A 25,432-nucleotide genomic window follows, 5' to 3' on the forward strand; every position below is an offset into this window, starting at 1 on the left:
TTCAATACCAGCTGGAATGAAAGTTTTTCAGCTGCAAATGCGGCTGGTAATCACATTATCCAGCTGGGCCAGTTTCCAGCCAGACATGGTCCAGCTGGAAAATGATCGCTAGACTGGATGGGCTGCCAGCTGAAGCTGGAAACAGCTAGGAATGTTTCCAGCTGGACGATAGTTCAGCTGCCAGCTGGAAATGCTCAATCACAGAATGTGGATGGAAAATAATTTTCAGGAGTATGACTGTACTATTGAGCAAAAGGGTAAATGAAGCTCTTGAAAGTCATGTACTGAATAGAATTCTTACTTTTAAAATGACTATGGCAAAGAGCTGCACAATATTTAGATGAAGGCATGCAGCATCAAAAGCTCAGATGATGTTGGTTTCATTAAAAAGTAAAACAACTGCCTGGTTTTAGTTTGCAGCGAATTGTGAAAAAGTGAGTATGTTTGCATTCCCTAGTACACGTTAACTAACTTGAAAGCTAGGCAAGGCTTAGCACTTTTTCTGAAATCCTGAAAGTTTTCTTTTTCTTTCTAATACACAATTATTTTGTTCTGATGGGCTTGTTGTGCCTTGTACAGGAAATTCGAGAGTTGTGAGAGTGAAACATTTGAGACCAAGTTTTTGGTTCCAGGCTCATAATTTACTGTCCTGCTTTTCTGTTTCCTTATAGGCAACAGAAATGATTAAGGTACAAAATTAGATTGTAATTCATTTTCAAGACACTAGTATTTGATACAGGACTGACTCCATTCTATATGATGTGCTTCAGAAATATATGTCCCTTCAGCACATATGTGGATATATGCTTTTAGTGTGCGACACTACCTAAAATATAATCTCTTGAAAGAAAATAATAAAATCGGTCGTATGAACAATTTTTTTATTGCAATTGACAGGCAAAAATATGTGTGGGAAATGACACCTTATAAATGGAACTAGCGAACAGCTTGAAGTATGTCTGTTCAAAGCATACAGAATGGCTGCGACACATATTTTGCAACTTATTAGGGGGATCAGTAAATGGCAGGACAAAAAAGGACAACATACGGATGGAACCATGTGTTGTTCTTTTTCTGAACTCCTCTATCAGCGCTCCATTTTATAAGTTTGAAGATTTGCCAACATGCTTATTTTCAACCATTCGGTATATTGTACAATGTTCATTTCCAAGGTATGCATGATCCAATAATAAAAATGATAGCTAGTGCATTTGCTTTGTCCTAGTTTCACTGGTTACACCATATTCAACATTTTTCAGTTTCAGCATTTACATTAGGGGATCACTTTACTTCCAGCTGCATGAATGATTCGCTGATTACTTGTAGGATAGAACCTGCACAGTAGCTCGAGAATGTGTATACACAGGAGCACAAGTGAACACAACAACACAATGCCATGCCCTTGCAAAGTTTTCTTTGTGCAGCAATCTACGAAGCCACAAACTATAAGAAAAACTGCTGTCCCTTCGCTGCATAGTATTGATGACAGTGCAAGTATCATAGCAGTGAACATTACTATGTTTTACATAAGTTCTGAAAAGTCACTAACTTTTAAACATGCAACCTTCTCGATTGAGCAGACACAGTGCAGACAATCGTTATTCGTTTATATATATATATAAAGAAACAGGTAAATACAGCTTCAAACAAATATGTGCACTGTCTGCTACAAAAGGACTAGAAGCAGATTAGCTGCTTAGTTTCCGCAAGTATCTCGTGGTCATGTAATGTGCTGAAGGCAACCTGGAAGTGCTTGCAAAATTAGGTACGTTTAATCACACATTGACTAAAATCCAGCTTTATAATGTCAGCAGTTTGTAAATTGAAGGTTTAGCAGAACAAAAACTTAAGTGAGTTGTAAGGTTCCCTGAAGGTACTTCGAATCGTAAGAAAAAGACAACTACACATCAAAGGTAAACCAGACAGGATGAGTGCTCGTCCTGCATGTTGCACTCATTTAGTCTTGTTTACTTAATTGTGTAGTTGTATTTGTTATGCTTCAAAGTAAGGTTACTGCAGGAAAAAAGATGTGTCACGTAATACCAGGCTGCATGCACACATGAATTGAACATGTGGCTAAATGTCTTGAATCATGAGCTTATGAGACATGCAAGAGTATTAAGTGCATAGTTCGTACACTTTAAGACTACATGACTCAGAGTCGAACACATCAATGTATAAAAATTGCTTAAACTGCTGACAATGCAGGAGAATGCTTGGATAGCTTAGCATTACTTTTATATGAAAACAATCCTAAATTATTACACATAGTTGTGGCGTATTGAATCACAATGTAGTACCAATGAGTGCATCTGTTCTTTGTAATCAAGCCAAAAGACCAAGGTATAACACTGGTATACATATAGCCACCTTAAGTAATTTTCACATACCTGCTGGTACAAAGCCTGCATGATATTCAATATTTTCATAATAGAAGAGTAAAATTGAAGTTCTTGCAACATCAAACAACCACAACATACAGAAAAGGCAGTTAAGTAAGCCTCGCAAGTGCTGTGGGAATCTATGCTAAAGCAAAGCATCTGACTTGCTAAGTGGCTGTCAGAAGCAGACTAACGGATACCCTGTAAGCAGCTGGTCTTATGCAGCACGACTTGGATGCAAAATGTCCTGCTACGTGTAGTAAGAGATATATTACTATCTCAAGTACAATACACTAGCACAATAAGGAAGTGCTTCACATGCATGCGGCAAACAGAGGAAGGAAAACTTTTCATCTCTCAAACACCTGCTTACAAGTGGTTTCGTTGATGCATCATGGAGACTGCAATTAAAAGATGCCAAGCACCGTCAGGAGTACAAAACAAAACACAAAGAAAGCAAGAGTACTTGCAAGCACAAGGAATTACTGAAGATGACTAATTTTTATTTGATTCATGACAGCTTCCTAGCTAAGGTTTTCATAAACCTTCCTAGTTTCACTTGACAGCAGCTGCTGGGTGTTGCACCTTGAACCTACTTGGTTGGTACTGAAGTTAGTTGAACATCATATAGCAGCTCAAAGAGCTAGTGATTGCGAAAAATAAACTCATGAGGTTATTTACTCTGCTGGCAGCACATGCTACTATAGCCTAACTAGCAGATCATCAAATTGGATTTCTTAATTTGTTACCCTGTCCTGACCAATATTCTGCATATGGCAACATCTTTCTAAAGATGAAGAGAGCCTTATACCTACTGCAGCACTGATGGACCAGTGTTCGAAGTCTACCACTGTACATTTTATTTTTGACGCTATCTGGCTGGACAAGAATAAACCAGGGGCCAATCCTAATGCTTCACATTAAAAACTTTGGTGCCAGAATTTTTTTATTGTGAGCTATTAGGTCATCGAAACCATTCATAAGAGTTAACTAAATCGCAAAAGTACTCGTGGTTATTAAAACAAAAATATATGCATGGTCGTATCTGTGCACCAATTTTGAGCAGACATTCATCACCTCGTTTTTTTGCGTTCTTAATGTGCTCACTTGGCAGGACAGAGTCAACAGTGTATACTTCGGAAATAATAAAGAAGTGTTCTCCAGATGGTTCTCTGGAGCAGAATATTCTTTTTACCCTGGCATATGTGCCACCTGGAAAAACAATAGCAGTGCTATTTGTTCTGACATGTTTGCTGTACCGCTCTGATGCAATTACAGTGCACCCAACCTTCATCCTACGAAATTCAACTATTTGCTTTCCCTGTAGTTCTGTATGGGCAGAAAAATCATCATGAACTGTCTCAGGTTTGCCTAGAGAAGTAATGTTTTCCAAGCATTCTTTTGCAGCACTTTCTTTGATCAGCGAAAGTGCATAGTTGCTTGCACGTGCTTTCAGGGCTAGCAGACTGCTGCGCAAGAGAAGCCTGTTAGCAATCTGCAAGGCCACTCCATTGGCAGATGTTATTAGCTTCAAGAGCCTGCCCATATTTGTTTCAAATGAGAAACAAGAATGTGCCCACAGAGGTCCAAACAAAACAACCGACTTTGGCAAATGTAAAAGCTGGTGCACATTGTACGTCATGTTGCTCCGGCCGTACAAAAATTCAACACCAACGACAAACTCTGTAAGTAGTTGTGTGCTGAGGTCTACATCTGCACGTGAAATAGAATCCTTTAGCAGGATGAATACACCTGATGCAAGAAGGCTCCAGTGAGTCACATACTTGTCCTCAAGCACACCAGTGAGACAAGGTACACTGTAATAAAGCAACCAGTACTGCCATTCTGAGGCCTTCCAATATTTTCTAACCTGCAGCGGTCGTGGCTGACGGCTAACACATACAGGCATTCTTATTTCACCAAGCCGTTCATTTATAACCCTCACAGTAGAGGGCATGTCACAGTAATAATCTGCTCCTGTATCAGAGAGCCACAATTCTGTCAACTGTCTTGCGACACCAAGTAGAACACAATGCATGTAATCTGGGCACCATGACCAAGCAGGGCTAAAACCTGATAAGTTAATAAGTGGAGATGGGCCCTTGACTCCATGTACAGTAGTGCCAGTACGACAAGCCGCCTTCATGTCCACCAAAGTTTCTTCGTCAGTGCGATCAGGGTAGAGCTGATCCAAGCAGTATTTGATAGTACCTGTTAAAAAAAGCAAAAGTATACACACAGCAAGTTTAATTTACGGTAACTGAATCATACTTCCCTTTACACTGATCCATACTAGAGATAAAATGTGCCGAATACTCAGCCACATAGACTGGCACATTTTTTTGCAGTGGTAGCATGTATTTTAACTGGTCCAGCTTCTGACCACAGCAAAAGAGCCAAGAGTGGCATAGGACTTGCCTTGTACATTGGTTCCTGGATGGTAGCACCAGCTACAACCAAAGTAACCGTTGAACTGGACCATTTGTTGCATTGCAGCTCTGGCAGGTGCATCTGCACAGCAACATATGCAGAAAACCTGCAGGATAATGGAATATCATGTGAATATATACTCAAGAGTTGTGTCGTAAATGTGTTAAAATTTTCTGTTCGGGATCATTTACCTTGGAGCGTACTTGTGTGCCAGCAAGTGTCCACGTGATACCAGTTGCATTTAGCTGCTCCAGTTGATGCACAAATGCCTGCAGCAGCATTGGCATATTTGGATGCTGATGCCCATACCACAGGAGTGGTGCCATTAGATTGCTCCAACGCAGCCGGGGTAGTAATTCATTTAAAATTATTTGCACAGGCCATATGCTGTACTTTGACGACTTGAACACAGGTCTGCCATCACTGTTCACAGTCAATGTTAAATCATGAGTAGCCATCCCAACCTTTTCACGTGCAGTGCGGTATTGATGGCCATCCAAGATGTCAGTCATTAAGCCATTACTGCTCTGTGGCCGGCTGAGGTTTGCTGCTAGCGCAGTGTTGGCTGTCTTGCTAGAAAGAATTGCCATCAGCTGCTTCTCAATTGGCAAAGTTACAAAAAAGCTGCCTGTGCGCACAAGATCACGGCCTACATATTTTGTGTTGCAGACTGTACATTTGACTTCAAGTTTTTGACGCTGCTCTAGGCATCCCGTTGTTTTAGCAAGCAGATGCTTGCAATCTGCGCAGTAAAAATTGAAAATCACATCCTTCATATCAATTCCACAAAAATTCTTAAAGAGGTATTTGCTTTCCGGAAAACATTTCTTCTCCAAGAGGTTGTTGAAAAGCTTCTGAATCTCTTCAATTGCAGCCCAGGATAGGCCAAATTTAATTGCCAAGTCCAACAGCAGCATATAGGCATCTCCTCGGGTGACTGTTCCACCTTCAATGAATGGTTCACAGAGTTCATCAGCATCTATATCTTTCGGATCACCGCTCGGACACGCACTATGTTCGCCCGGCAAACAGTCTTCGTCCGCGGACACCGGTTGGGAGAAAGATGCATCGGAAGTTGGGTGTTCACCATCACTAAAGTCACTGCAGTCTTCATCACTGTCCTTCTCTCGGGTTAAGTCTGTGTATGTAGACTCATCACAGATTTGGTCCTCGAGAGAGTTTGCTGGCGATGTTGGCGATCTCGTTGATGTCATAGGCGACTTGTGACCTTTTGGTGTTCGCGGAGCGGCGCCAAGTGGATGGTGAAGGAGCCACTTTGTTGACTTCGGCATGCTGCTGCTTGATCCAGGGTCGAGATAGACTTTACGCCTTTTTCGCGGTGCCATTTGGTATCCAAGACAAGTACAGCTATGTAATCGCGAACGAGATAGAGCTCTTGATCCACGGACAAACAGAGCGTCGAGAGCGCGGACCACATGCGCATGGACTAAAATCTACCACAACCTTTTGTGCTATACCCCGCACCGCAAATGCTCCGCAATCGTGCAATTTACAAACTATTTTGGTAAAGAGTGACATATTGTTTATAAATGAATAATATACAATAATACATGTTAAGAAGTATGAACAAAAACCCTTTATTAAAAATGTACTACCATTTAATTTACGCACATGCGCGATCTACATGTTGGCGTTCCAAACCCTCCGCAGAGCTCCAGAGCGTGAGAAGGCCAATAGTGTTCCTCCGCAGTCCGCGCATCTGAGCGCGTGGTGCGAGCGGTGCGAGTGTCATTTGGCTTCGTGGTGGGTGCCGCGTTTGTGTTGTGGATCGTTTCGCACGCGTGCATCGTATCAGTAAGCGCGATGTTTGCTCTTGTGCGATTTGTTGAAGACAAGACAGACAAACGATATGTTATACCGGTAACCGATGTCAAGAACTTCCATCCCGAAAATGAATTGGATTTTGACAATACGATGCCTTACGACGCATACTGGCGGGACGAAGACAACGAGGAGAACAGTGGCGTATACGTCGTACAGATTCTCAAGCTCGCAGGTAAATACTTTGTTAGAGTGCCCTGCTGGTTAAAAAAAAAGTGCAGTTCACAGAATTGTGATATCGTTTTTCACTGCCGAGTTAGAGTTCTAAACTTCATAGTTTCGTTTTCTCAACTTTTCAATTTTCGACAATTTTAAATAAACAGTTGACAACCGCAGTAAAAAAATTACAAACCAACATTCACTAGATATTAAGTTTTGCTTTTAAGTGCAACAAACCTAGATTTTGATGCAATGGTTGTCGAGATAAACGAATTCTCCTTTTACATGTATTTAGATAGGAGCACCGGAGCTAAAAGTTAGCTGCACCGACTTTTCTGGAAATTACTGCCTGTCGGTTGAGTGTAATAGAATAAGGATACTGGCTGCGCATAAACTTGTAACAATTTGAGCACGCACTTATAATACTTGTATATTGTTTTAAAGATACGTATTTAAGAGGAAGCTTTAGCTCGGGCCCAACTGCGACGCGGCCTATTCAAATACATGTAAAAACGCAAAAACGTTTTTCTGAGATAACCCCTGGACCGATTTTAACGAAATTAGTTGCTTTTGAGAGAGAAAGTTAAATTCTAGTGACTGTTGGAAGCGGAATTTTGATTTAGGGCTTGCATTTTGTTAAAAAGATTTACAAAATTTCAGAAAATATAGAAGCACGAAGTTTACAAACTAATAGCTCTGCATCAAAAAGAGATATCGCGGTTCTGTAAACGGCACCCATTAGATCATTCAAAGCGGACAAATTTCGTATGTCATTTTACATCTTACGTGAGTTTGTTACGTTGTTTACGAGGGTTCTGCAAAAGTTGTAATTACATATTAATAAATTTTTTGAGATTCATGCATAAGATGTCAAATTTGTCCGCTTTAGATGTGCTATTAAGTACAATTCACAGAATTGCGATATCACCTATTCTTGCTGAGTTACAGAGTTGTAAACTTGATAGTTTCGTTTTCTAAAAATTTTCGATTTTTGCCAATTTTTAATAAAAAATTGACGACCTAAATCGAAAATTCGAAACCAACAGTCACTAGATTTTAAGTTTTTCTTTTAAGTGCAACAAACCCCGTCAAATTTGGTGCTGTGGTTGCCGAGAAAAACGAATTCTCCTTTTACATGTATTTAGATAGGAGCACCCGAGCTAAAGCTTCCTCTTCAGGGCTCGGCAAATTAATATGCTGCTCGAAACATTGCATTTCAAAGTGTAAAGTGTAGGGGAGTGGACGCGAATGGTGTAGAACTTTGTGGAAGGCACGCGGGTCCGAACGATTAGTCTGGAACATTCGACGACATCCACTCCCCTACACTTTACGCTTTGAAATGCAATGTTTCGAATTCAGCTGGCAACTGGCAGGCAGTGCGAGGGGACGTTTTGCGGCGCTTTGACCTCATTAATTGGCATTATTTCATCATTAATATTATGGCTTCGACGAAGCCGTCAGAAATTACAAGTTGGTGACAGCGGTGGGTGGGCGAGCGCGCGCCGCTAAAGCCTGGGAAAAAAAGCGAGCATGCCAAAGGCACATCGCGGAACGGCAAGCCTGTGCCACTGACCTTGCAGTGGCATGGACCAACTGCCTAGCATGTTAAATAACGGTGCGCTTATACTTGCTACTTACTACCGCTTGAATATGATCCTTCTTTGCACGATACCGGCACAGTCTGACGGCGGTGAAATGGCTGTTGCCCACTCAATATGCCCTCGCTTGATCGGGACTCGGATAATTACACTTTTGACAATAAAGCCATGTGTCCACGGAAATGTATCTATGCTAAATATATTGAGGGTTACTAGCGTTTCTTGATATATAGGTTTCCAAATATAATGCAGTCAATGAAACATGTCTGTTGTTTTATACTCTTTGCAGCCACAAGGGAAGAGATGGCAAGAGAAACAAAAAACAAGAGAGTGCCCATTCCACCGATCAGGCTGTCAGATGTGGAGGACTTGCCCCTCTCTGAAGGGGATGTGAATGCTAAAAAGAAGAACATAAGACAGGTACATGCATATTTTGCTTTGTCTATACACAGCAAACACCAGACTACTAAGTTTTCAACAGTGTCACTAATTTCCAGTATTGTCATCCATTATAGCAGGACAAGGCCAAGCAGGCAAATCAGGCTGCATCAAGAAAGCAGCAGTACGAGGCTGTTCTCCGACAGCACATGGCACATGCCCTAAAGAATGTTGATGTTGCTAAGGAAGCTGCTGCACCATTGCCCACACCTCGCACCTCCACCAAACAGTCACGAGGGTCACAAGTATGTAGAAAAGAAACAAGTACCTTGCAGTGTCTGAAAGACCAACACAGCTGTGCAATGTTAACTTCTGACGTGCCTTTCTTGTGCTGCGAGGTATTACTGCATTGATGGCATGCTAACTTGCGAACACCTTGTCACGATATGCTGGAAGAAGTGGTCATGCATGCAGTCTTTTTTTAAACTGAAAGCAATGAGCCAGGAAATTGATTCACACCTTATTTTGCTTATGTTGTGTTTGCACTGCATTATTAAAACCCCATATTGACTGAGATGCACAAATTTATGCTTTTGCATACATGCTGCAAATGTAGGTTGAGGCATCAGCAGAAAGTGACTTCGTTAAGTGTTGACTTATGCAGAAAGGTATAAGATACAGGTGGGTGACTTTAGGTACACTTTGAGGAGCAATTACTAATGCATAAAAGCTGGCATATAAACCAGTACGGTAGTCAGTATGTGGCACAACGTTGCATACCCTTTTGGCAGCCTATTTCTCTCTGATGTAGCAAAATTTGGGAAACAAATGGAATGACGAGTATCTGGAGGTTCTTGCCCACTTAATTATTTAAGTGCCCACAGTCTTGTGTCTTCACATTTGTAATGGGTATCTGGTATGTGACCATAATTGTAAGGTACCATTGAGTCGCTGTCAACTTGCGATATCATGAATTTGTAAATGCCAATAAGGGTAAATCGTTGGGCAACTTGGTAGCAGCACGTAGTCATATCTTATGCAGCATGAAAATGGTTTTACGGAAACAAAGAAGTACAGATGAGAAAAAAGACACTTTTTCTGCTTTCTTATTCTAGAAAATGATTTGCACATTGCACAAACTTTTACCATTAAGAACTATTTTTATTGGCTTCTTTAAGCTTACCACTGTTTCCCTGTGGCTGGAAGAATGTCATGTAACGATCTCATGTATGGGCAACCTTGTTCTCTGTTACCTTCCGCTTTGGCTAGCATTAATTTGTGCCCCTTGAGACAAACCCACATGGCATGACCAAATAATAAGACTTGTTTCAGTACTCTTACTTTGATAGAAGATTTGAAATTTATCTCCCGCATCACCGATAAATCATTTGGCAATCCATGGGATTGCCAAATGGCAAACCAGAGATCATGGCAAACCAGAGATCAAAAGAATTTATGATAAGCAGTAGTCTGATGCTGTACACTGCACCACATCATCTTTGAGTTCTGGGGTGCCACGACAGTCACACTTTCTTTATTTTACATAGTACATGCTGTTTGAGTTGTTCTTCTAAAATAGGATATTTCAGCACTAAAGTGTGCACACTTAAGTGCAATTTTGTTGAACAATACACCAACAAATAGCAAAAACGTCTTGGCATACTGAATGTGATGTGTGAAACTTGATGTGCATTTTAGGATCAGCTTGAGAGTGAAGACACAAAACCATGGCCTACAGAAAAAAACAATGGTGTTGCTAATGCTTTTTGTGGATGATAAAGGCATCACAATAAACTACGTGGAAGGTCCCCCTGCTACCCAGCTTAGCACCCACGTCTCTGCCAAATATCTTTCTTATTAGTCACTTTGATCAAACATGGGTGTAAAGTTGCTGCAGTTTGAGAAAATTTGGCGCTAACCGAGATACAATATAGGGAGCCCCAGAAATGCTGCTACTACCACAATCTTGGTGCATACCCCAATTTTGTTGTGGGAGTGTTCCATGGAAAAAGTGTATGCACCTCATAATTTTTTTTTTGCACAGGTCAAAAGGAAGCTGTATGATGAAACCAGCGATTCAACAGACGATGAATCGCTGGTTTCTTCAAAAGAGCTAATAACTGCACGAAAAGATGCAAAATACTGGAAAATGCAGTGCCGCATTGAGCGGGAGCACAATGCATCATTGAAAAAACACATAGAGTTTTTGGAAAATAACATTAGAACACAGCTGAACAACTGTAAGCATTACTTCATTTTTATTGTAATTGAGTGTATTATATGCTGTCTAACAATGACCACTTTTCATGTTTTCCTAGTTGCCCAAATACTTGACATGCAGAGAAGCGAGAGATGTGAAGGTAAGCAGTCATAAATGCAGCACTGTCAGCTGTAAGGTACCTAATATCCTGTATTATCAAGTGCTCATCAAAGTGTCACTTCTGAAGCTATATTCCTGCAACATTTAATAAAACAACTTATTTGCAGTCTTGTGGCAAGTTTGCAGGTGTATTTAACAAGCATTCTCTACAGTATGCATTGTGTTTGTGTAGCCAACTATTTTTGTTAAGTATTCTGATAAGAGAGAAGAGAAAGCTTTGCATGGGGAATTACAGCATGGACATTTGTATGGGATAACAGCAGTTAAGCTAAAGACCAAGAATACATAGTTTTTTTCCAAACAGGCACATCAGCGCAGGTCAAAGCAACTCAAGTGTATGGTTGCACGTACAACTCAAAGTTTTCATTACACAGGTGTGAGCCAGCACAGACTGCAACAGCAGTTGTATTGCCGCTGGTCCAACAGCTAGTCTCAAATGGCCACTGGCCGTAAGAGTACTAAGTGTACCAGCAATACCACTCATTGCACATTTATGGTGACCAAATGCATATGTATCTCAAACTTTTTATTGTACAGGTGAGAGACGACAAAATCTGGAAGCACCACTAGTGGCACCTACTACAGAGCAGCCTCAACGAGTGGCTGCTTTTATCGAAGACGGTGAATGTACTTGCAACATTGTTAATTGAACGAAATTTTGATGTGAACCTATTTTAATTATACTTATTGTCTGTCTCACATTTGCTGCTTTAGCACCAGATTTGTCTGTGCCAGACGCCTTAGACAATACGAAAGGATGCCAGGACGGCAACTTTGTGGCCACATCTGATGGACGTGTGAGTATGGTTGTTGCTCACCTATACCACAAATTTATCGTTAGCACCCAAATCCAAATAAAACTTGTTCTTCAAGCTCTTCACATGGATGTGTTATAAGCAGCAGTTGCCTCTAGTGCTGTAATACTAGTTGACGCTGTATATAGCAATAAACACCTTTTTTTCGCTTTCTTCCAGTCCCACTTGTCTGGTGGAATTTGTCATGCCTGAGCAAGCGGAAAAACTGTTCAGAAATAAAAAGCCAAGCATCCTTGTGAGAGACACGGCCCAAGTGATCTGGGGCAATGAACTATTGGCAAAAAGAAGTGTCAGCGGCAGACTCGCACCAACAAAAAGTGGCAGCAGCGAGCAGCCATCCAAGCAGCTGACGCCTGCAAAGGTGGAGGTTGTTTATGGTAGGTACTTATTGCTTAAGGTTTGTTAAAGAGTATGCATTTTTCCAGCTGATCACTGTGATCATCTCTTGAGATACATTATTTTCGTTATAGCTTGTCTGCGGCACTGGGGTCAGATACACCACCAGGACATCGGCGCTGCGGAGCGTGCTCTGCCAAGGACCCTCAGTGAAAAAATTCAAGATGTAAAAAGAAAACTTCGCCTTCCACACTGAGAAAGTGCTGTCAAGTACTAGAGTACCACTGTAAATATTTTTAGATATATGTACATTGTGTTTTTGACTGCTGGAGTTTTGTCCTCTATGCATATGGCTGAGTGGTTGCTCAAAACAACCAGCTATATGCCCTTCTCCTTGGAAGAAAAGCACTGTATGGTAGTGTGAAACGTAATCGATCCTGTTAAACTTTTTTTCCAGTGCAGAACTCGGCTTGATTTAATTCTGTCTACCAGAAGGACATTTCCAGCTCGGTAGCTGAGACTCCAAGTGGAAATTGCTTCATTTTCAGCTGGAAACGGCTTCGATTCCAGTTATCACAGGAACCCTTTCAAGCTAGATTGAGAGAATTCTCTAGCTGGAACAGGGACACTTTCCAGCTGGAATAGGAGCACTTTCCAGCTGGAAAGAGGAGTGATTTCCTGCTGGAAGAGGAGCAATTTCCAGCTGGAAGAGGAGCAAGTTCCAGCTGGATCAGAAGTTTCAATCCCGGCTGGAAAGAGTCGTTTCCAACTGGAACATTTTCCAGCTGGGAAGGATTTCCGGTTCAATAATACACCTGGAACTGGAAATTTTTTCCATCTGGGCAGCGATGGTTCCGCTGCTGCCGCGTGCACGGCACCGGACATTTCTGCGTCCCGGCAGTGCCGTCTCCGTTTCCCTGCCTCATCGACAGTCGCCGAGCTCGCGGCCATCGACCTCGCGGCTGACCTTCTTCACGAGTGCGGTGCTTCGTCTGCTGCGATCCTGACAGACTCGCGCGCGGCTCTGTCTATGCTGCAGAAAGACTACGCCGGTCTCCCACTTGTGCAGCGCGTGGGATCGAAACTGCGCCACGTCGTAGATCAGGGCTGCGACTTGGTTTTGCAGTGGGTCCCCGCGCACATTGGCCTCCCGGGAAACGAAGCAGCCGACACCCTTGCGAAGCAAGCTCTCTCGGCTCGCTTCCCCCTCGCCACCTCTGTCACTCGCTTCGACGTGGCGAAGACGGCTATTCTACGCACCCTCCGCGCTCATCATTCTGACTCACGTGTTGCTGCGGGGACTCCCCCTCGACTCCTCCCCCGCGCCGGCCTCTCCCGCTGGGACCGCTCCTTTCTCCTGCGGTTGCGCGTCGGCTGCTACAGCACGGCCGCCCGATTGCACAGACTGCACGGAACTGGCAGCCCCGCATGTGTGGAATGCGGCGAAGAAGAGACTCTCGAGCACCTCCTGTTGCATTGCCCATCCTTTGATGTTGAGCGCACTGCGCTTTGTGCCTCGTATCGTCGCGTGGGTCTGCCTTGCGACACGGAGGGAGCCCTTCTGTTTCCCGCAGCGCACGCCTCTATCGTCAAAAGAGTGCTTGCTGCTCTCCTTGACTTTTGCTGCGAAACGCAGCTGAGAGCGCGGCTATAAGCCCCGCATCGCTCCTTCTTCAACCTTGTCCTTTTTTTTTTGCCGCTTTCTTTCCTTCTCTTCCTGATCCTTTTCTCCCCACTCCCCTTACCCTGTGCAGTGCTGTTGAGGTGTCCTCCTTTGAGAGACAGTTACGGCACTGCACTTCTCTCTTCCTTTCTTCTAAAAATCACTACACACACACGCCTGAGCAAGCGGAACGAACCGAAGAACTCGGTGTCTCGGAGAGTGAAACGATGTACGCCAGCCAAACGCCGTGATCGGCAGGGGCAGAAAGATGGACAGAGAGTGATCTAAAGAAAGGAAGGACGCTTGATTCTGCAACCCGTGAGGGAGCAGGGCGAAGCGTCGTCAGGGGAGAGAGAGTCCGCGGCGCGACGCGCTTCGCACCGGTCCCCACAAAGCCCCTATGCGCGCGTGGCGCGCCACCTGTCGGGGCAGCGCCGTACATTGAGAGGAGGGGGTCTTCATTGTTTGCCGCAAGATGGCTCTGCGTGTGCGGAAAGCGCAGCAGAAATGTGGCGGAAACGCACTTCGCTACTCGTGCAACTGCGACTTCTGTAATTTACATGTTCATAATTACCGATATACACCGCAGTATAACTTTCTACGGCTCGTTTCTAAGGCAACACCGCATTCACTAGAAGCGCTTTTGTGCCGCTTTGAAGCATCCAACTCGTGGCTGAGTGGTAGCGTCTCCGTCTCACACTCCGGAGACCCTGTTTCCACCCAGCCAACCTTGAAAGTTCTTTTTATTCATGAAGTGCCTCCCGGCATTTATCGCTCACAGCCAACGCCACCGACGCCGACGACACCGGCTTTTCTGCGACACGAGCTCCTTAACGCTGTCGCGTTAAACATTAACGCGGCCTCCCCATTACGACGACAGAAGAGAAATTAAATTCTACGCAGGAAGCGTAGAATTTCGTTTGACTATTTCAGGTGGTGAGGGGCAACGGAGCCAGCTGTGAAAAAAAACGCCGATGCTCGAGCGATGATAGTTAGTGATGATGACGACGATAGCTTCCTCTTGCCAATGAATGGCTCATGCGCCTTTAACGGGACACTAAAGATAAATGCTAAGCCTGCATGGACTGTTCAACCACCATTCCAGAAACCTCGCAACGCTTGTTTCGTGCCAAGAAAATACTTGGTTCACGTGAGAATTGCATCTGAACGGTCCGAATAGCTTTTTCGGATTTGAAATCACCCGCCACCCAAGCGGGGGAGTGGTGACGTTGCATACGCCATCACCACCCTTTCCTGCCGTCAGTGAGTAAAACCGCATCCGAGAGACGGCGGTACCGAGCCAAGAAGAGCGGTGGATTCGCCGCAGCAGCTGCTTTTTGATCAAGTTGCGTAGACCGTTCGAGCATCCCGCGACATCCCATGGAAGTTGAATTCTCTGCTACTTGCCATTTGTACGAGTTTCGCGAGCCAGCAAAACCAGCACAGCACTACGCGATAACGAAAATACTGAAACGCGAAACCGTGGGCGGCGCGTAGTCGAGCGAAAACGATATCTTTCGAGCGACCGCGTCGTTGTCAAGGGTAATTTCGATAAATTCTTGCTTCCTGAATTTGAAATAGAACTGGGCAAGTAGCATTTTATATCGTCTTATAGTACAATACAAGGATGTTTTTTGCAACGGGTGGTTCAGTACTAGGGACAGAATTTTGCTGAGGAGTGCTTTCGTCATCGGGCGAGTACGTGAATTTCCCGGAGGAGTCTCTAATCATGACCTGCATTTACATCAATTTGTCGGCTGTTGAGGCTCTGTTCGCGATAATAATGACGCCTTAGAGATTCTCGTGCACTAATCCATCACTGTATCTTGACTTAAGATTTGGCATTAGTGTCCCTTTAGGCACTGAGCGGCAACGGAGCCAGTGTGGAAGGAGACGACGAGGACGAACGCGTCAGCAGTGGCACGAGCGTGTTCGCGGGTTGTTCGCGGGCGACGGTAATGGCCTAGCCACATGCAGCTTCGCTGTAAAAAAGAAACACAAAACGCCGCCATTACCATTCTCCTGAAGTAACGTACGACCCTGAAGGATAAACCTTGAACCGAGAAAACAGCGCTTGTCCTGTTATCCTCCTCCTCGTGTTCCCATCATAGTTCCGCACTCATTTCAAATATACCACAAGACGCGGACATGCAGCGGACGAATTCGCTAAACTTGTTGCTCCTAAGTGATATTTGCTACTGGTCAGCCGCTATCGCTGATGCTTCAGGATTGGCTGGAATGCTCCCTTAGAAACAATTCTGGCCTAAATTTTTTTTGTTAATATATGTGGGCCCAACACTGCTCCTCAACTTGACTCTCCAATATTAGGCTTAGGTGGCCCCCGCTGAGCGCTGAAAAGCTCGGAAACCTCGTGTAGTGGTTTTAGTACAGAAACCATCATGGCGGCATTTGCGTCCCGTCCGTGAATTACCAGGTGTAGGTGTCATCTGCGGAGGTGCTACATAAAGGCTCTAAATAATAAAATTACACAACTGGCAACCCTGAACCTTTGCCGCGATTGCTTCAATTCATATGCAGGGTCCTCAACCTTAAGCTTCCACCCTGTAACAACCTGGAAGGGCTAACAGTATGTGAAAATAAATAAATAAATAAATAAATAAATAATATTATTAAAAAGCACTATGCTAACTACGCAAACACTGCATTGACAAATACCTGGACAAAGGAGGCCACCCACTTTTGGGCTCAAGAAGCCTGGTCTAATAATAAAGTTTATTTCTCTCTCTCTCTACCATGTTAGATTCCGCCATTGTTGTATGTATATATAGTATATATTACCTAATATGTTTATGGTTAATTTATAGGTAGTTAATATACTTCTATATACTAAATTGAACACACTAGAATTAGAGGGCAACGTTTTTATATTACTTCTAGAGCGTTTGCGTTCCGAGAAATTCATGAGCAATTATGGCGTTGAATGCGGACTGATTTCACATTCAAAGGCCAGAGTCCCGACATAAAAATAAACATCGCCCAAAAAGTCAAAATGAAGCTTGGAACTAATAATACGCCACAAATTAGCGTAAGGTTATGTACTGAGTCGCAATAATTAAGGCGTACTTGGCGAAAAAATTCCCGAACGAAACACTGACGCGCTTTTTAAAGGTTGGCGTTACTAAAGAATAACTGTGGGACGATGCTGGTGTTATAAAAATAAAGTAATGTAAACGTTTAGTAAAGGACTTTATGTAAAAGTATCATGGTAATAAATCTAGTTGAGGTGACAGAGGTGACGTCAACGTGGCTCAACAGTGGTTGACATGAAAGAAAAAAATATTCCGGGGTAGCCTCTCTTCCCTTTCGTATAGCCAACATGGAAAAACATGGGACAACACCGCACATGGTCCACTAATGCGGCTCATAGATCCTTGTCTTCTTTCGATGTCAACCGCCGCGGTCGACTCGTCTGTTTTCTTGCGTAATAACGGCACCGCTGTTGAAGTCCTGCACACTGGTCACTCGTGCAGGGCCTGCTCAAGTTTCGAATGTCTCGCGTGCAAATGCTGTGGAGCGAAATGTTCACGAACATGGCTCGGGTGAAGAAGCGCTTCAAGCTGCACGACTTCTTCATCACGGACACGTCGCTGGAGCAGATCTTCCTCAGCGTGACGCGGAAGGAGGCCAGCGAGGCAGCAGCTAAGGCGGTCAAGGCAAAGGCGCACCACAAGTCGAAGATCGCCTCTAGGCTTGGACTTTGATTTCAGATCTGTGTAGTAAACAGCGTACGAGTTCAATATGTGTTACCATCATTTCAGTACTAACGCCGGTGTGCGTGTTCATCAGCGTTCTTTAATGAGTTCTCGGACTCTTGCGAATTCTGCGGGACCCTTTTGATCGCTCAGCTCTAAACAGTTCTCTGGCAGCAGTGTGATGCGCTCTGATCTCGTCAGTGTTGATAAGCTGAATTAAAATCTGGAGTTTCACGTGCCGAAACCACGAGTTGATTACGAGGCGCACCGTAGTGTGGGACTTCGGGTTAATTTTGACCGCCAGAGGATTAGTAACGTGCCCCCATGCATGTGACGTCGGCGTTATCGCATTTCGCCCCCGTCGAAATGCGACCGCCGAAGCCGGGATTTGATCCCGCGACTGCGTGCTTAGCAGCGCAAAACCATAGCCGCTAAGCCCGTTGGCAAAGCGACGTCAAGAAGCCACGTCAGCTTCAGCAGCTTCGGGCCCAAGCAACTTACGCAGGCGCATCACCGCTGTGTAAGCGGCCTTGAAAAGACAGGAGCGGCAGTATTTATTTTCTATTTGATGATGGCACATATCCACAATACGGGACCCACCAAGATTCGGGTGATACTAGAAAAAAATGCACTTAGTTTTGAGAAAGAAAGAGCAGGAAAAATTTGGTAATGAAAGGGACAAATCAAATCACTCGAAACTAACAATGTAATAACAATTCAATAGAACTGCTTTCAAATAATGAAATCCTTAGAACTGCTGAGCCCTCATCCCTGCGACAGCTTTCCATTGTTTCCCAAAAGTTGCAAAGGTAGGTTGTTAGAGGGAATAGATGCTGTCCAAAGATTTAGCAAAAAAGCCCTGCCCGTGGAGTTTTAGATATCACCCTCAGGCTGAAACACTCACTTTGACAAAAACACGGAAACCAAAATCAAGAATAAGGACGTCTATGGCCGCCCGATACTTAGATGAACCATTTGAGCCACAGAAAGAAGTGTTGCTTCATTCGACATTACATAACAGCACCACCTACCACCTAATATAAAGCTCCTAACAACATGTAAGGACGTGCTTCATGGTTACCTCAGTGCTAGTGCTCGCAGCCAGCTCGGCCAAGCTGAGTTTAGAACCGCATATCTGCAAACAAAAAACAAAGGACTAAGGAAGACAGACAAGCACGTCGCTGTTGAGAGTCCTTGTCTGTCTTCCTTAGTCCTTTGTTTTTTACAGTTCAGACGTTCAAAAGAGCTGTGTACAAACCAGATTAGTTAAATACTACTCCAGCATTGTTTGTTCGCTGCCGCACCATCACAAGAGTGCCATTGCATGCGAACACATCCAAGGGTAGCGGACTCGCCCAGTCATGAAAAAGGGCGACTTCTTTTCCACTTGTAACATGATGGTTGCACTGGAAATGGCGATGACCAGTTTCCTACTGTTAACGTGCTTGGTGCAGCAAGAGTAAAAGATGAATGCACTTGCAACGCTCATGCTGGAATCAATGATAAAGGAAGCTTAAGTAAAGTACAATTTAGTGATGACAGGCGTGTTCACAAAGAAGCACGACACGTAGCAAGCAACATTTTAACGGATTCTGTTTTACCTCTTGTGCCGGAGTGGAACAGTTCTGAAGCATTGGCTAAGTATGGGCACAACCCCCAGTGGCACACGCCGAATGACCACATCAAAGAAAGTAAATTGAAGAATTCTTGAAATATAATTAACCATTCTATAACCAGATCCGTGTGTTTTAGATATGCCTGTGAGCCATCATTGTGCTGGCTGCGACCAAACAACGGCTCTTCAGGTGTACCAGTCATCTGTACTCTCAGGCATGCTGTACGCATTACCAATTTTGAACATACCACATAGTTTGATGTCCCAACTGGAGCGAGATCATCGCGTTGCCCTTCGACTAATGCTTGGATTACCTCGTGAGGCGCAATCTATTGCATTACTCACTGAAGCGCATCAGTTACCCCTGAGGCTGCAAGCAGATCAGAGAGCTCTGTATCATATTGAGCGTCTGCACCGCGCATCGAATGGTCAATCGCTCCTTGATCGTCTCATTAACCGCCCGTTATCTCGCATGGGAAAAATGGCGGCTTTATTTATGAATATCACTACCATTTCTGAACATGCTGCTTCAGATACGTCTCCGCCTCCAAAAGGTATCACGAAACACGTACTTCCCATTTACCTCACAATCCCTGACATGCACAAAAAGTCTGATATGTCTGTTTCGGCAATATTCCAATTGGCTCAGTCTCACATGTTCGAAAAGTTTCCAGATTGTCTTCAAGTTTTCACAGATGCATCTGTACACAACGACGGTCAAGGCGCCTCTGCAGCTTTTTTCTGCCCTTCAACTAAAGTACGACGTATATTTCAAATACCTCATCCAGTTTCGTCAACAACTGCAGAACTAGCAGCGATTAATGTTGCATTGAAATACGTGCAAGAGGAGTTAATTACATCGAAGGTTGTCATCTTTACGGACTCCCGTGCTGCCCTTAGCAGGTTACAACGCAGTGAGCCTGATTGCCCACTTGTGCGCAGCATTACTGACTCTGCGAGCAAAATTACATCACGTGAGGTATCTGTCGTCGCTCAATGGATACCTTCACACGTAGGAATCGCCGGAAATGAAGAAGCTGATCGGCTCGATTCAAGTTGCGCTCATAACAACTGTGACTGCCCAGAAATTCTGTGCAAGCTTGATGACGCTCGTCTCCTGATACGTCGCCACCTACTTAAGCAGCATCCAGATCAGCGTGTCGCAAATGGAACGTTCCCGCCCCGTGTTCGTGGTCGAGGCTTGCCTCGTCGCGCTAGAGCACAACTGCTCAAGCTGAGGGTTGGTTGCGTGAACGTGCACGAACGTTTATACAGACAAGGGCGTGTGGCAAGTCCATTCTGTGCGTCTTGTGGCTGCTACGAGACACTTCAGCACCTCATACTTGAGTGTCCCGCTTTCAGTGCGCAGCGCATGTCGCTAGTGAGAAACTATCACCTCCTTGGCCTGCGGTGTGCGACACTCGAGGAATGCTTATACCCCAGTGGTTGTGCATCTAAACGCGATCAGGCCCATCGCGCCCTACTAACCTTTCTGGAGCTAACTAACTTAAGTTCACGTTTGTAGCGTGAACGTTCAACATTCTGTAGTAGCGTGACCGTCAGTGACCGGCCCTACTGTGTGTGATCTGTACTGTGTCCTAACGCTTCTTCCTTCGAAGATGGGAAGTGGCGGGTTTAAACACCTTGTAGTGTATATTGTGAACCGACTACCAGTGAAACGGTGATTGCGTGCAGCTATACATGGCGTCTCATCGTGGAGCGCACAATTAGCCGCTTAGCAAACTAGCCATGGATGTGATTGATAATTGTGGAGGCTGTTCGATGCGGCGTCACTTTAATTCCGGCTGCAGAGTCGAAACTCGGCGGAACAACGAGCTAGTGTACTGTGTTCTACTTTAGTCTTTAGATTTGTCCTGTTGCTCTTCCTTTCCTCTTTCCTCCCTTCCTTCCTATCTTCCATTTCTGTGTTGCTGTCACCTCCCTTCAGAAGAGTTGGCAGGCGTTGTGCCCCTTCCGGTGGCAGTTGCCAGCCTGCTCCTCGCCTTCCCTTTCCTGTTAACTGTATATATGTGTATATGTGTTCAAAACAAATAATAATAATAATAATAATCATTGCACGTCCAGGTTTTATGTAGGGAGATATTATTTTATTACGCAGAACAGAACTGGACATACATGTCAAGCATTCGATGTTATATATATATATATATATACATATATATATATATATATATGTATATATATATATCTATATATATATATATATATATATATATATATATATATATATATATATATATATATATATATATATATCGGACGAGACTCCTGGCCGCGGCACGTCGCACGTTATAAAGTGTTACGTCTCATCATGACCATGGGTATTAATTCAACGTTTACCACGAAGCAAACCCACTCATACATCAGCGCCTATCACGAAATCCACACAGCGTTGACGCCGCCTGTTGACAGGTCAACAAACGATCCCTCTATCTGAACCTGACAACCTGAACTAATTGGTGAAAAGGACCAACATCGAATGTTACCGTGGGAACAGCTTTGCTCTCGGATTCCGATGTTGCTAAATATGCGGGGACGAAGGTACAACATCGAAGGCGGAGCTTGGCGGAATGGTACGATATCATGGGCGGGATATGGCTACCAATTCGACGATTGCGGTTGGCCGCGACGCAGTCATCAGATTCCCTGGTCCAGACACCTAGGGAAGACGAAGGTATTAACACGGAGACCATTGGTACAGAGAGAGGTGCTGACGTGCTCTGATGTTAACTCGGACGTTTAATATGCTCCTGCATGGAGTGGGCTCCCGTATCTGGAGCCAGCGTAAATGATGTAAAATAAACCCTTTTTCCTTCATGCCTGCTGATGGACGTATTCGTCGCTGGGCTTGGTGTATTCCTGGTCCAAACGCCACCTGGAGCCGCAACAAGAACCGAAGGCGGCCAAAAATAATATGGTGGCACGTAATACCCAAGAATTTTATTTTTTTTAATGCTTCTGGACTGCAGCAGCAGAAGCACGTATAACGGCCAAGACATCCTGAGAGGGGTTGAAAAGAAAGCTGCGCTTTAAGAAGAACTTATGGGTAATCACGCCTACAGTTGCAAGACAGTCATGTATATTTTACGTGTTATAAATATGTCACCAATATTTTTGAGTAACGTTACGCATACTCTTCCAATCGGCAACACCGTTCACGAGTGCACGTACACAGGTGTCACAAAGTCGGTCCATACGAAGCGTCTTGTTCAGTTTGCCATTGCACTCTTTTCTCCGAATAGAGACCGAGTGACAGCACGGCGCGAAATCCTGGTGCTTCGCTTACCTGGACATTTAGGTCTAAGAAAAATTAAAGAAGAACGTATAGGAAAAAAAGTTTCTGGCAGTATCAATGCAATATCGTCGTCGCGAACGCGAGGCAGGCCGAGGTACAACGTAGAAAACTGGAACGGGCTGGGACATAGAAACAGACACTCCAAGTGACGCGGCCGTCTCTGCAAGTTCAAACAGTTGCAGCAACGTAACAAGACAAAGTTCTACAAAGCTAATATACAAGAAATACTCTATTTGAACGTCTAGTAACGCGAACGTGTGACAAACTGTGGCAGAATTCTGAACTCCTAGATGGCACAGAAACGATGCCGTGGTGTACAAGTGATATGGATCTCATGTGCGCGCAGAAAGTTCTAGTATGTGTTTTCGGGAGTTGTTCGTATTGGTAAGTCGCTTGATGTTGCTCTGTCCATCATAGGGGCGCCCCGGCGCTTCACGGGCTCCCTTGGCATACGCACCAGTGTCTCTTGCATGGCGCGCTTCCTATCCTCGCTTGTCACGAGGCCGGGGCTCTTGTTGGGCGCTAATTGGGGTTGCTGCCTAACGTCAATGTGACAGGGCACAAGTTCGGCGCCCACCACGAGAAGTGACATAAAGGCTGCAGCAATGGCAAGCTGCAAAGTTGTACGGCGGCCACCAAGCAGCGCTGGACTCATCTGGGCCAAGGTATCGCCCAATCGGCTGAAGGCGAGACCCACGGATACACTAAGGCAGCGGGTCATCGCCGGGTACGCGACGACGGCTATGATGAGATAGAACGTAAAGCAGGTGGTTCCAGTTGCGCGCATTATAATTACGAGCGAATCATGCATCGCAGTCTGCTCCTGTAGGTCAGTGGCCAGGATGGTCAGTTTTACGGCAAAGACGAATCCGGAGGTGCTCACGGTGTTCCTGAAGCCGAAGGTAGCAATGAACGGCGCCGAGACCACGAGCACAATGAAGGACACGATGAAACTCAGCGTGGTTGTGATTTCCCCGACGGGTACACCGTCGTTAATGACGAAGGCGTCGAAGCCGTAGCTTATCGCAGTCCACATATAACACGTGGTAATGGTGCAAGCTCTGAACCGTGGGCTGCAGATACCGCTGCTATTTATAGCCTCCCGACTACGAGCATTAATCTCCGCTGCCTGAGCTGCCATGAGATCTCGGCAGTGCTCTGGGGAGACCTTGTTTATACTTGCCGCACGCAAAGCGATGCGCTCGGCTTCTTTGACGTTGCCGGTCTCCAAAAGCCAGCTGGGTGACTCATCGACGGTGTAATAAAGTAGCAGTAGAAGGCACGTTGGAACCATCAGTATCAGCTGCAGCGTCGCCCATCCTGCCTTCACGAGTTGAGCGGTAAACAGCGTGATCGGTAATAGCATCAATGCAGATAGCGCGATCATGATTATGTAATCAGGATATTTTTCAATCGGCGACACTTCATAAATCAGCCCGTACATAGGTGCCACGAGGGCACTCGTGGAGGCTGACACGACGGCACGCACACCCACGAAGAACTGGAAGTCATTCGGCACGGCACTAGCGGTGCCCGATATGAGGACTACGGGTACGGTGAAGAAGAGTACCGCCTTGCGACCGACGCTGTCCGCGAGCGCTCCGACTGCGGGCAGCGTGGCCATGCTGGCAGCCGCGTACACGAGCCTCGCGACGTCGATGAGCCAGCGCCTGTCGCACACTATGTTCCAGTGGCTGACGATGTTGTTCCCGTACTGGTCGAGGTCGAACTCCCACGATGCGCAAGGCACGATGCGAGCCGCATGGCCACCGTCCGGGGGGTCGCGCATTGTACAGTGGCTGTGCTCGCCTTTCTCGTCCACCGGTATGGCCAGCTGTTTCCACTCGTCCACGCTGAGGTTCTTCATGGAATCGGGCCGCCTGCACCAGTGATCCATTACGCGAGCTGTTAGCCTGAAGCTCTCGTAGTGCAGCCCGTAGTTGTAGACTGCGATGACAGCGCCGAATATGTGTAGCATTTGGTAGGCGCCGTACCCATACAGCACCTGCTTCCCTAACCGCTTCGGCGCTGGCTTCGCCAGGGATGATTCGCCGGGCACAAATAGTGGAGTCGTGGCCCGTCGTTGTTGTTGTTGTTGTTGTTGTGGCCTGTGATGCGTGTGGCTCCTACCCACGATGGGGGATTGGCCAAGCCGGTCGTGGCGTGCGGCCATCCTTGAAGCTTGCTTCTTCTTCGATTATGACCGCGTGCGCGCAAGCTAGTATGCACGAGCAAGGGCATGTGGCACGTGGCATGGATCAGCCGAAATGAATGAGGTACCTGCACTTTAATAAATCAGAAAGCTACTGTGGGCTAAGTTGCCGTGTTACCTCCATTTTCTGAACACTTAAGCAAAGTCTGCCCGACTCTTGGCCAATTCCCGCGAGTGGGTAAGCGCCAAACTCATCAAGGACATCATCATCATCATCGCTCTTACATCAAAATAATTGCATTTACACTACAAAAAAATTAGATCGCTTTACGGCGTTCCACTCGATAATATCCTTCATCAAGTGTAAAATAAAGCGAGACAGACAAAAGAGCATCCAAATGAGCATCAAAGCATCAGATTGAGCATCAAATGGTTTAATGTGCCTCTGAGCATCAGCTACAGAGCGGAGATGAAGTGACCACCGCAAATGACGCGTTTTGACTTTGCAGAGCTGAGGACTCTTTTCTCTGTGAAAATGGCATATTTTATAAAATCAAAGGTCTTACGGAAACCCATCTAGTCGGGAAAGATCATAGTCAATAAAACAGACGGCGCCTACCAAGGTACAGTATATAAAAATAAAAGACGTTTCGG

At 45.1% G+C, this 25,432-nt stretch overlaps 3 protein-coding genes and 1 long non-coding RNA gene across 4 annotated transcripts in view; 3 read left to right on the plus strand and 1 right to left on the minus strand.

Moving 5' to 3' along the window:
- Positions 1–17,704, plus strand: part of LOC142570498 (uncharacterized) — a 46,351-nt gene extending 28,647 nt beyond the window's left edge. Inside the window, exon 6 of the mRNA XM_075678880.1 lies at positions 17,474–17,704. Coding sequence (XP_075534995.1) covers positions 17,474–17,704 — 231 coding nt within the window. The remainder of the gene's footprint in view (positions 1–17,473) is intronic.
- On the plus strand, positions 5,611–9,443 carry LOC142573349 (BEN domain-containing protein 5-like). Its single transcript, XM_075683002.1, has 4 exons — positions 5,611–6,828; positions 8,700–8,830; positions 8,926–9,093; positions 9,405–9,443. Exons 1-4 carry the CDS (start codon positions 6,636–6,638, stop codon positions 9,441–9,443), a joined length of 531 nt encoding a protein of 176 aa, XP_075539117.1. The 5' UTR covers positions 5,611–6,635.
- Positions 10,843–11,965, plus strand: LOC142572855 (uncharacterized). Its single transcript, XR_012826149.1, has 3 exons — positions 10,843–11,148; positions 11,706–11,789; positions 11,883–11,965. It is a non-coding gene; the product is annotated as an uncharacterized LOC142572855 (long non-coding RNA).
- A 5,274-nt stretch (positions 17,705–22,978) lies between the features above and the next one.
- LOC142570499 (solute carrier family 22 member 6-like) lies at positions 22,979–24,604 on the minus strand. Its single transcript, XM_075678881.1, has one exon. It carries the CDS (start codon positions 24,602–24,604, stop codon positions 22,979–22,981), a length of 1,626 nt encoding a protein of 541 aa, XP_075534996.1.
- Positions 24,605–25,432: the final 828 nt, after the last annotated feature.

Source organism: Dermacentor variabilis, chromosome 2 (assembly GCF_050947875.1).
Source record: "Dermacentor variabilis isolate Ectoservices chromosome 2, ASM5094787v1, whole genome shotgun sequence".
NCBI lineage: Eukaryota > Metazoa > Arthropoda > Arachnida > Ixodida > Ixodidae > Dermacentor > Dermacentor variabilis.